This window comes from Perca flavescens, chromosome 18, assembly GCF_004354835.1.
Source record: "Perca flavescens isolate YP-PL-M2 chromosome 18, PFLA_1.0, whole genome shotgun sequence".
In the NCBI taxonomy this organism is placed as follows: domain Eukaryota; kingdom Metazoa; phylum Chordata; class Actinopteri; order Perciformes; family Percidae; genus Perca; species Perca flavescens.
The window spans coordinates 23,328,458-23,340,611 of record NC_041348.1 but is presented as its reverse complement, the minus strand read 5'-3'; the positions used below and the strand labels follow the sequence as shown (position 1 = coordinate 23,340,611).

General features: G+C 40.1%; 1 protein-coding gene across 4 annotated transcripts in view; it reads right to left on the bottom strand.

Annotated features, from left to right (window-relative positions):
* The window catches only part of lama2 (laminin, alpha 2), a 192,402-nt gene that overhangs the window by 119,860 nt on the left and 60,388 nt on the right, over positions 1-12,154 (bottom strand). For 3 of the 4 annotated variants that reach the window (XM_028604575.1, XM_028604576.1, XM_028604577.1), the window contains exons 6-14: positions 11,391-11,570; positions 10,660-10,749; positions 8,536-8,653; positions 6,360-6,538; positions 6,161-6,260; positions 5,650-5,707; positions 4,566-4,668; positions 4,224-4,364; positions 1-157 (exon numbers count right to left, since the gene is read on the bottom strand). The exon at positions 1-157 is cut by the window's left edge and continues 8 nt beyond it. In XM_028604575.1, coding sequence (XP_028460376.1) covers positions 1-157; positions 4,224-4,364; positions 4,566-4,668; positions 5,650-5,707; positions 6,161-6,260; positions 6,360-6,538; positions 8,536-8,653; positions 10,660-10,749; positions 11,391-11,570 — 1,126 coding nt within the window. Of the gene's footprint in view, positions 158-4,223; positions 4,365-4,565; positions 4,669-5,649; positions 5,708-6,160; positions 6,261-6,359; positions 6,539-8,535; positions 8,654-10,659; positions 10,750-11,390; positions 11,571-12,154 lie in introns of those variants that run through there. The other variant, XM_028604578.1, reaches the window with a different exon arrangement.

Below are 12,154 nucleotides of genomic sequence, written 5' to 3'. Positions count from 1 at the left end.
CCAGGTATAGTCCAGGTGCGTTCCAGTAGTAGGCGGAGCCAAGATCACTCACAACGTCTGAGTGTCGGACGCTGAGATATGGAGGTGTCTGTCTGTGAACGGACCACACTCTTCCTCCTGTTTCTCCAAGCAGGTGCCAGCCTATCAGAGTGGTCTCCTACAAAACAAAGATTCAGGATGAAGTTAAAGATCTACTTGCAGCTCCATCTACTGAGAAAACAACTGTTTATATTATACTGACATGAGAAGGTTGATATTCAGAATTAATAGGCTTTAATTAATAGACCATATGTCACTGTCTCATTTCAAAGTACACAAAGAAACTTCATGTGCAGCTGTTTAAAAACACCCAGATATTGTGCAGCATCATATACAAGAATTACACAAAGCTCTGGTCATTCTGTGAAGGGGTTTGGGAAAGATTGGACTCCATTCCCTGTTGCAGCAAATTGTAGATTTCAACAAGTGAGCTTTACCTTGTTGTTATGGTAAGTTTTCAGCAGCACTGCAAGCGAGTCACGTAGAGATGTAAAATATAGTAATCAAGAGAACAATTTATGTCGGAAAGGATTCCAGTGTCATTTTAAAAGTAAATTCACAAAGTTTCAAACAGAACTTAAATTCAGATGAGTGCTTGTTGAGCACAGAAGTTGTGCTCATTGTCAGCAGATCAGCAGCATCTGACAGCAAACATATTAAAGCCAGTCACCAGTCATGTTCAATGGGGATGGACTTTATAGTCTGACAAGCTTGACTCATAATGCCCAGCTGGTGGTCTCGGTTTGCTGCTGCCTGCTACCCAACAATGTACTGGCTGGTTCCATAGATGTGTCACTCTACTGTCTACGTTGCGCCTTTTCTATAACTTAACTTGAGCTCTCTTAGTTTGTGCTTTAACAAGCCTAATGATCTGCCTTCTAAGACAGAACTTACTGAACACTCCTTAGCACATGACTCTCTTAAAGTTCAGCTTAGTAGTATATTATACTTATAAACTGAACAACAGACCAACACTTATTTAAAAGTATGGATTCAATATGTTTGTATTCTAATGGTTAACTAAGAATATGCAAAGGGTTAATTTATGATTCAAATGCTTCTGTAAACCTAAACACCTTATTTTTGAAGCTCCACAAATAAAACAAAACTGATTGAAAAATGTCAAATATGACAAATATTCACAACTTTAACAGTATTTTGTTACGGCAGTGCCAGTATAGCATTAGCCTCGCCAAGCTCCAGTTTTCCACTCGCAAATCAGTCTGGCATCTTGAGATAAAGAAAATTTGGAGCCGTTCGCCAAACGACCAACCAATCAGCGTTGGTTTTGAGGCGGGTTTAGGTGTGACGCAACGAGAAGTGACTGTTCAGTCTAAACAACATGGCAGTTTCCACGGATGAGATGAGTGTAGCTATCGCGCAAGTTTTAACCAAATTAGAAAGCATTCCTTCATTGAAAGAAGAGCAAAAAACGGCACTGGAGGCTTTTCTCTGAGGAAAAGATGTTTTTGCTCTTCTCCCAACTGGTTGCGGCAAGAGTTTGATCTGATTGGTTGATTTGGCCCGTCTATCACTAACATAGGTGGTGATAGACAGATGGTTTATCCAATCAGCTAACCAGTATTTTTGCCCCTTCCCAAAAGTTCTCCAACGGAAAGTTCCCAGATGGATATGCCGAGCAAATGCGAAGCAATCCATCTGGTGGAGTCAGTTAGCATATGCATTCTTTAAATGCTACATTTAAAGATATTTTAAAGTCCAACCCCATCAAAATAAGAGGTATCAACAAAAATGTAAAACTCAAGATATGTTTCAAATGATTTATATTACATATTACATATGTCACATTTCAGCCAGGGAGTCTTGCAACTGACACCTGGAAAGATTTTTTTTTTTCTTAACTCCGAAAGGATTGTTTGTGCGTGTGTGTGTGTCTGTGTGTGTGTGTGTGTGTATGAAAGAGAGAAAAGCCAGACACACATCTGTCGTTGCAATTAACCTGACCTTGGCTTCCCCTCTTGAGCATGCACGCGCACACACACGAGCGCGCGCGCACACACACACACACACACACACACACACACACACACACACACACACACACACACACACTATCGGTGTCTAAATCAGAGCTGTCATCCTGTCAACGTCTCCTCTCCCCCCCTCTTCCACCCCGCCTGTCCGTCACAAACTGTTTTCTTCTTTTCAGCTCGTTCCTCCTCCTCGCCTCTTGTCTTGTCTCCACCCTTTGTCTTTCCAGTCTTGTCCTCTCTTCTTCTCTTTTTTTTGTCCTCTCCCCTTTGCTCCTCACTTTCTTCTCCTTTTGTCTCACCTCCACTGTACTTCATCTACATCCTCTCCTAAATGTGTATTTGGTAAAGATTTGTCTTTGCTTATATGCTTAATAACCGACTGTTGCTCACTGTTGCACAATGACGCAACAAGTAATTCAATTTTAACGTATGCTATTCAGAAAATTCGGGGCCAGATTGATTTACAATTTCGCACCTTGTGTCAGATGCATTCTGTGCCTAAAAGTATATTTATCAAACTGCTGCACCAGTGTGGAAGAGCAGTTTTCCTGTCATCGGAGAAACGTCTATTGGGTAAATATCTTCATTTTATGCATACGTATGCAAGAGAAAATTGTGAAAGAAACAAAAGCAGATAAAATAAGTGCAATTAAATGTGCACTCTGCAGGGTTTTGTGCATTTTCTGAGTATCACTTGTGTGCTTGATATTGTCTAGAAAGCAGGTTCATATTTCCCCACATGTATTCCAATAAGGGATGTTGTGTTGAGAAACAAAGATTAATTGACTGAGTAATATCGTGTGATACTATTGAAAGCTCCAGAAAAGCTTTTTCTACTGTTTAAAGAAAGATAATTTAAATCTAAACAGTGGATGCTAACTAACCAATAAACTTATTTATTCAAGATGTTTATTCATGAAACATACTTGTCCCATTAACGAAAAAAAGCCATGCCTCTTTTGTGAAACAGTTGATACTACAGCAGAGAAAGGTTATGTACAAGTGTATGGTGCAGCACATGATAGTGCTTGTTTTGGGCTGTCTAGTTCTCGATGTCCTTAAAACCTCAACACTGTCAAGACTATATGATATTGGTCGAAAATTCATTGTCAGACTCAACACAAAAGATTCAACCAGTCTTACTTCACACTCGCAAGCAGATCTGCTAATTGCAATGATTAATTGGGTGTCATACATATAGTTGACTTGTAGCTACTGTATTTCAAGGAAATATTGTGGAAAGGAATTGATGCAATTTAAAAAATGTAAGTAGCAAAAGCGATAAAAAAGAGAAATAATGAAGTTGTTGCATAATTAGCCACCATGGCTTAACAGATCTGCTCAAATAAATGTGATGTTTACATCCTCTTCTCGGATTCAAATATATTTTGACTCACATAAAAACGTTGTGGCAATATCATACCGGTATGTAATACCCAGATAAAGAGACATCCTGATTGGCTGAAAGAGGAGAGTGTGTGAAAGGTTTACAAAAGCACACACATCCAGTTGATAAATACTAGATGCTGGACAGAAGAACATGTAAAAAAAGGAAAAGAATAGTGTCCGTATACTAGATAATGCTCCCATGAACATATATTTAACAGGGCTGGGACGATATGCTTTTGTCCCGATTAGATTCAATTTGTATTGTGATTTTCATTTATTGCGATTCTAGAGGTATTGAGTAATGAATAATACACTTCTAGAGACAAAATATCATGAGACATTTCAAAAAATTGTTTTCCAAGAAGAATGCACATCGCAAGTCAGTCAGTCAGTCAGACATTTATTTCATTTGTAAAGAAGTAACATAACATGTATTTTCTGCATTTTCTGATTTTGGTCTGTTTTGCTGGAAACGGATATGATGTAGTCGGCGTCAGCGGTACCGTATAAACAGAAAATAATTGGGTGAATCATTGGTTAAAAGAAATAAATATAAAATATTGATTCTAGGGAAAAGAATGGATTATAAAAATCTTTTTCTTTTTTTAAATCACGATACATACGATTTTCGATTTTCTTTCCCCACCCCTAATATTTCATTAACATCAAGTTACGTTTTGAGTGTCAAGTTCTGCTTCAGACGAAAGTGTGTGTGTGTGTGTGTGTGTGTGTGTGTGTGTGTGTGTGTGTGTGTGTGTGTGTGTGTGTGTGTGTGTGTGTGTGTGAAATAACATTGCCTACATTGTGATAGGTCCATGTGGAGGCAGAGCACTGACTGGAAACACCCATACAGGAGCACTTTTCACAGCCACGCCGATTGTCACCTTGGAGGTTGTAGAATCCCAGTTGACAGCGGTCGCAGTTTTCCCCCTCCACGTTTTCCTGCAGGAGAGAGAGACCGAAAGAGAGAGAGAAAGAAGAAAGATGCAGCAAAGTTTATGGGCTGCCCTCCAACTGACGTTATGAGCATAAAGCATGTTATTGCAGTGTTAATGTGGTGAAGATAATGATGACAGGGCTAGAAAGGTTAGCGCAGAGTACCTGCCATTATTTGTGCGCATAAAAGTGTGTGAGTGTGTGTACCTTGCACACGCAGGGTGTTACACATGGGTCATCGTTGGTGCTTCCTTCCACACTGCAGTTACAGCGCTGGCAGGATGGGTAGCCCATATAACCGACAGCGCACCTGGAGACAAATGAGTTTAATATCAATAATAAAGACGAAGGTGAGTATTAGAAAGGACTTCCTGTCATCAGACCGTCACAGGGTCAATTCTCCGTCAATACAACCGCTTTGTCCATCCTGGTCAAACCGTCTCTGAGTCAGACACTGAGCCTTCAGTTAGTGCAGCAAACAGCTGACAGCACACCACAGGTGACGTGCAGTGTCTGTACAATCTCAGAGGAAATTAAAGCATAAAAGAAACAACTCCCTAGTTAAGGGAGACAGTGAGCTGAGGCTAAGTCTATTAAAAGGGTATTTAAAGAAGTGATTTTAAAGACAACGCTTATGCTGCTGGCCTGATCTGAGGGCAGGTCATTAAAAAGTTTTGGGGGAAAGTTATATCAGTTTTTAGATTAGATTACTAGATGACATTGAACCTGAATAAGACCCACAGGCAAGTTGAGTCGTTGCAGTGGGAAAGAAGATACTATAAACAAGTAATTACAGCAATAAGAGATACAATTACAACAAGTAGTTAATTAACAATTTAAGATGAAACACCTTGTTGACAGATTTACAGATTAGACAAAAAGCTTTTCTTGTTGTTTGTATTTCTTTTGATTCACAGGTTGCAATTTTAAGATTGGAAAAACAAGGCTTGATATCAGAGTGTGTTCAGGTCCATTAGAGATTAAAGTATTTAAAATGAGTTTTAAAAGAAATAATATCCAAATTGCAGAAAAACAAAGAAAAACAAGAAAAACAAAACAAAGCAAAATATCAAATGTCTGGCATTTATACCATGTCCATTATTCACTGACTTCTTTACATTGTGTAAGGTACAATAAGGTGTGATAATAAATATCATCAAAGATCTTAATGAAAACTTTCTGGCAATTTCCAAACACTAATTGGAACAGACAATTGCTGAAAGGTTCAGCTCACCTGTCAAAATGTGTCTGTCTCTTGTTCTATGTGTGGGTATGTATATGTGTCTCTCACCTGTCACATTGCAGACCCCCAAAACCCTCCTTACACCGGCATGACCCTGCTGGCTGAACTGTCAATCAAACACACAAAAGGCACACACACACACACACACACACATTTTTAAAAACAACAGTGCGAGTGAAACAGAATGGGTGTCTCCTTGAAGTGGCTGCACCTAAAATAGCTTCTCTTTCAAACAGTAAAAATACAAAGAGGAGTCAAATTATCTCTAATATAAATAGTAGTTATGTTCTGTCACAGACAGTTTCCAATAACAGAAGCTTCTTTGCACACAGCTGAACTTGAATAACCCCAACCCCATAGGAAATCAAGCAGGACTAAATCGATGAAATGTTGGAGTTATTGAAGTACCACTTTAAAATGAATTAAAACGTGTGCTTGCATTCACTAAAAACCTCTGTATGTGTGTCTACTAGTTCAAACATGAATAATATCCCAAAAAAAGAACAAGACTGATAGACATTAAGGACAGACTGTAAGATTAAAAAGTATATTTGCATACCGGGCGTAGCCTGGCTTGAATCTGGGACACATGATTGGCTGATGGAACCATGTGAGTCACACGAGCAGGGGATGCAGGGCTTCTCCTCCTCAGCGCTCACCTGGCCAGGTGAAGAAAACAAAGAAATCATTTTTGCACAGTTAACACTAAATCATAACGAATTCCAAAAAAGGCACAGGTGCGTGAATATGTGACGTACCCCAGTGGGTCTGTAGAATCCTGCAACGCATGTTTGACAGTTGATTCCAGCTGTGTTGTCACGGCAACCAATACAGACTCCACCCCCTCTGTTTTGACCTTGGATGTTTAGGCTGAGTGACAGGTCTGCTACTGTCTGATTGAAGTAGCACTCCTCTGCTTTGCCGTGGCAGTTACACTCTGAAAAACACACACACACACACACACACACACACACACACACACACACACACACACACACACAGTTGTAAAAAGTGTAGTACTGCATTTGATAGGATTGTTGAGTCCTGCTGCTGCCTACTCTATCCAAATACAGAGCATGAGGCAAAGAGGAATGCTCTTTTAATCCATTTATGTCTTCCACATACTGTATGTACTGTAGGTGTTTAGAAAAACATCAAACCCTTTTTTGAAGACGGTACCCTAAGGTTCCCACACTGACCATAAGCAGCGTGTTATCGCCACAGTCCAGGGAGAAAAAGTGGGTCTTGGCTTACCCTCACCATTTCCCACAGTATGGTTGTGAGTTGGGAGCTGAGCAGCAGCCCCCGTTTCCTCCACACACAGCTTACCATTTAAATTCATAAATGAAAAAAGCAAAGTGTGGTTCTGCAATGTGATTGTGGACATGGTTTAAAAGGTGTTACAGAACAAGGATCACAGGGATCTGATCCAGGACGGCTGGTTTGAGTAGTAGGTCCATTCATCATGCCGAAACACTGCAGAGCATTTTATAAGCTTTATAAATACTATGAGGAAGGATTTTACCTCTCTGGGAAGTTAAAGTATGATGTTCACAGTTCTGTTTGGTGGAATAACAGTTGTGGAAATCTGTGGAAATGCTTTTATCTCCAGAACATTTCAGGGCCCTTCTCCAGGTCTGATCTCAGACTTGGCATTGATGACCTGTAAAGCTGTGGTGCTGCTGGGCTTCCCCCTACTGTATGCTGCACTAGGCTGCTTTCCCCAAGATGCTTTATTTCAGTTCAGTGTTGTCCATACACTAGTCTCGCCAGACCTTCCTCCACAGCGCTGCGGAGGAGGGTCTGGCTATTCCACACAGCATTCTGGGATGGGAGGAAAAAATGCTCTGGTTTATTGGCATTTCTTTAAACCATTTACAATATCCTTGGGCGGCGCTATACTCCGCACGGAGCAACCGCGCCACCGCAAAATAGCCTCAGGAAGGAACTTGTTTTGATGGAACGTGTACGTTCAAAGGTTGTTATAGTCATGCGACAGAAAACTCAGATTGGATAGATAGTCTAGCTAGCTGGATTTACCATGCAGAGATCTGAGGAGCAGTTAACCATAGTCCTCATAAATTGACCAGAGTTTAAAATGCCAACACAAAGAAAGTGGAAGGTAACGGACATCCGGCTGAAATGAAAGACATCCAGCAGAATATCCGGCAGCACCTGAACAATCCCGGAAGTGGAACGTTGTGGATATAGACTATTTATCCACTGCATTAGATCACTTATTACATTCATTCTGAACCAGACTGCATAATGCTGCTGCGTTCCTAACTTAACACCCTCTACAAGGATGGGTTGTTCTGTGCTGAATCTGTCATGGCTGGTTCCTACTATTGTGCCAGTCAGGACCTTTAACGTCTTGTCACCTTAGTCTTGTTGTGTCAGTGTCAAGGCAGAGGAAGCAGTTAGCGGGCCACAAAGACTACAGAGCCTGTTAGAAGGTGTAGCCTGTGTAAAATAAAATATCTTAAGATTACATATTGTAACCCTAGTTTTATGATGACAGGTGGAGGCCTCTTGCCTAATCGCTCTGCTGCTACATAGTTGATGAAGGTTAATTGATGGGAGGTGACTTTCGATTTCTTTATAAAGTCTTATATCAAAGACCTGAGTGGCTGGCAAGAATACAAATTTCAGTGAGCCCTTTACAGTTTGATTCTGTAAAGCCTGTTTTAATATAAACTGTACAGTAGGTGTGCTCTAGTAATATTACAGACATTTTACCAATTGACATGTGGTGTGTGGGCGCATACACTGCATTACAATAAATGATGTGGCCGCCTACAGTACCACATGAACTCTGCCTGGAAGAACATTTACAAGTACGGAAAGTTTAAAAAGTGACTGTTGGTTTCTGGGTGAGTAGGAATTGTGGGTAGTTGGGTGTAATTTGCCATTGTATTGTGTATTTTTTCTTACTCTCGCAGACATGTCGAGTGAGGAAGGTTCCTGCCATCCAGGGCTGCTGGTGGTAACCAGGGCAACAACGATCACAGCTCTCCCCGCATGTGTTGTGTTCACATTCACAGCTAAACTTCTACACACACACACACACACACACACACACACAGACACACACACAAATAAATGAAAAAAGGTTGTTAGGTTTGTAAATTAAACAGACATGAGCAACTGTGTTTAAATAAATGGATTGTCTGGAAGCTGATATTAAAGGGAAGAACATGGTAACAATCTGAGTCATCGTCAAATATGAATTCAAGTGTCTGGTGAAGTACGAATATGTACATCTCAAAATGTTGGGTCTTGGCTTGACATTAATTCATAAACAATCCTGTATACAATTGGGAGGATGCACTGCATTCTTTTTTTAAGATTAACAATTTTAAGCGGCGTATAAAACATACAATTTACAACATGAACAAACCCTCTCTCTTGTCTTCTTGTTTTTACTTACCCAAAATGTTGTCTTGCTATTGTTTGGCCCTACTGTTAAGCTCTCTGTTGTATTGACCTCTGGGTATCCTGCTTTTACTTTGCTTTGTCTGTCAACGACTGTTAACTCTGTTTTTAAAGGTGCTATATAAATAAAGTTATAATGATAAGGGTGGGTGTGTGTAGTGGAGTAAATTGTCTTCCTTGTGTGACATCGTGTGGCATCACATCATTCACATGCATGTGAAAATGGAGCGCTGAAAACAGGTAATTACCAATATGCATGACCTATTGAAAGCATATCAAACAATGTATTCGCAGGAGAGCTAATGGCAATAAAAGAATTTCAGATTGTCAGTCGGTAGCCAATGGGTTCCCTATTACTCTCCCAGGAGAGAAATACATTCAAAACTAAACACAGTCAAAGCACAATGGAGCAGCACATTTGCCAACTTCGAGGTTCAGTAATTCAATTTAGGACTTTCTGTAAATTGGTTGATGTGAAGAGGGTGCCAGATTTAACTGAGAGGAGAGCAGTACAGTAGCACAGCGAGAGTCAAGTTTGGATTTGTTGGCACGAGTGAATTTGCCCCTTTTATTTGAAACACAATGCTACAGCTCTGGCTTCAGGCTGCCTTCATACTGAGCATGCATCTGAACAAATTTTCTGTAGACGATCTCACAGGTCTCCACCTTTTCTGTTTCCTGAACGTCTGCCCAGGACTTTCCTGCATGGATGGATGAACTCGTATCAAAGTAAAGGAGCTAGATGTCTTCTGGGAAGAAAGGGCTAGAGAAAATCTCTACAAAATTCAGATTTAGGTCTTATTGATAAATAAATGACTAAATATATGACTAAATATATACTACCCTATTGGAAACATGTTCAGAAATAACATTTTAAATTAAAATGCATTATTCTACTGGACCACATGCTATATTCACCCACTGAGGTTTTATATCTGAACCAGAAAACCATACATATGTTTGCAAACACTTTAATTTTAAAGATTTTTGTTTTTTCATTTTAACCACTTTCCAGGCAGCTGCAAATTTTAGGACACGTCTCTATGGCAAGAATACACAGTTGCAGAGACTTGAACCTTGCTTGAGATTGACTAGGTAATTGGTTTGGTTGGTTTTCCAGTCAATTCAAAATACCTCTTTAATATAGCCTAGGAAGAATAGACTTTACAGATCAGTGACATCAATTTTTGTCAATGACATCATCACCAAGGGACCAGACACCAGTGTCTGAGTTAGTCTTCGTGGTTCAGCCTCAGGACATGTAAAGGACACAAGACTTTGTGTGTGTGTGTGTGTGTGTGTGTGTGTGTGTGTGGTGAGCGAGAGAGAAAGATCAGGTGTCTCGTTTCAAACACTCTACTGTTTGAAGTGACACGGGAGACAACGCTTCACTGTGTCACCTGTGTCCCCTGCAGACAGGCAGGCAGGCAGACACAGACACAAACACACACACACACGCACGCACGCACGCACGCACGCACACACACACAGTTTGATTCGAGGCGGCAGATAAAAAGCTGGTGGCCGAGGGTGCTCTCTGCTCCTGTTCAACAGTATGAAGGGGCTCCATTACCTTGGTGCTATTGTTAAGTGGACTGAGAGAAACAGAGTTAAGTATTTTACCTTTGTAACAGTGTTGAGTGGACAAGCTTTGGCGTGGCCGTAACAGATACACATTCCTCCGACTGAGATGTCCTTAATGGAATAATAGTACTGAAAAGAGAGAGAGAGAGAGAGAAAGGGAAAACATGTGATAATGAGTACGACCAAATTAATGAGCATATTAGCAGTTTAAGAGGCAGAATTAGAACAAGACTGTGTTCTCTTATCTCTGTGGTGATTACACCTGAAAAAGGATGTCCTGACCTGGGCCTAACACCACATCTGGTGATGTGTCGAACAGCAGTACTGGTAAATGGTAAATTAATCACTTCTCACACATAAAATCACAATGCCTTTTTGGCCTAACCCTTTTCGGCTGATTGAGTTTCATTTTCATTTAGTTTCTAAATAAAAAAATAAATTATGACAAACTACGAATGATGATTTTTTTGTATTTATCTGTATCTAAATAGTTAAAAGTTTTCGTAAGTCATTGCTAAGACTTAGTATCTTGTAATATTGAGTCATATTTCAGATTTAATATCAGATAATTATGACTTACTTATGAGTTACTATCTTAATCATTAGACTTGGTAATGAATGCAAATATTAGACTTGGTCTCTTTTAGTTCTGACTTTAAGCCATTGATCCAAATATTACTTTGAGATATAGTAACAGAACCAGAAACTATTTCCTGGCAGATATTTATATTTTCCAAAATAAAATAAAATAAAAGTGTGTTGAGCCTCACTCGTCTCGTCACGATGGGATCGACATCTCTCGGGTCACGGAGTGTCAGAGTCATGAGGTCGGCGTTCAGCGTTCTGATTCGCTGAAACACCAGCCTGATGTAGCGGGCAGAGGTGAAGTTCAGCAGGGTCGGGGAGGGGTCATCTGCACTGGGCCGACCATTGATCAAAGACGTGTGGATCTATAGACAGAGACAGATAAGTACTGGCGTGTAACAGCAGAGTTAAACCGAGACACTGCTGAGACAAACATTAAAGGTGCTTTTATAGTTGCTCGCCGTGGCAGATGGTGAAGGGAGTGAAAAGCCAGAGACAACAAATATAAACAGATCGGAAGGAGGAGGATAAATAGCAACAGCTTTTTTTAACAGGAAGCATTGTTTATTTTCTTAATTAAAAAAAACTAACTTGCAAAAGCAAAAAAGATAAGTCAATGCTTAGAAATAAAGGCTATAAACTGCCTCAACCGTGGTGTTTATTTTAAGTGTTTGCACTAAGTCACATAAGTTCAAAAAATGCTTAAATATAACATCGTTGATTAAAGAGGAACATATTTTAAAATGGCTGAGGAGAGAGAGAATAAGTAAGGATCTGTGGTGCAAAGAGCAGTTTTTGCTATATAGATTTCAAATCGGATTGTAGATCGTTCCAAAGGACTACTAAGAGAGATGTGGTAGTGCCACGAGCCTATCTAAAGATCAACAAAGGGACTGTTGAAAAAAAGCATGGTGTTTCTTTGCAAAAATTTGAGTGAAACAGAGAAAGA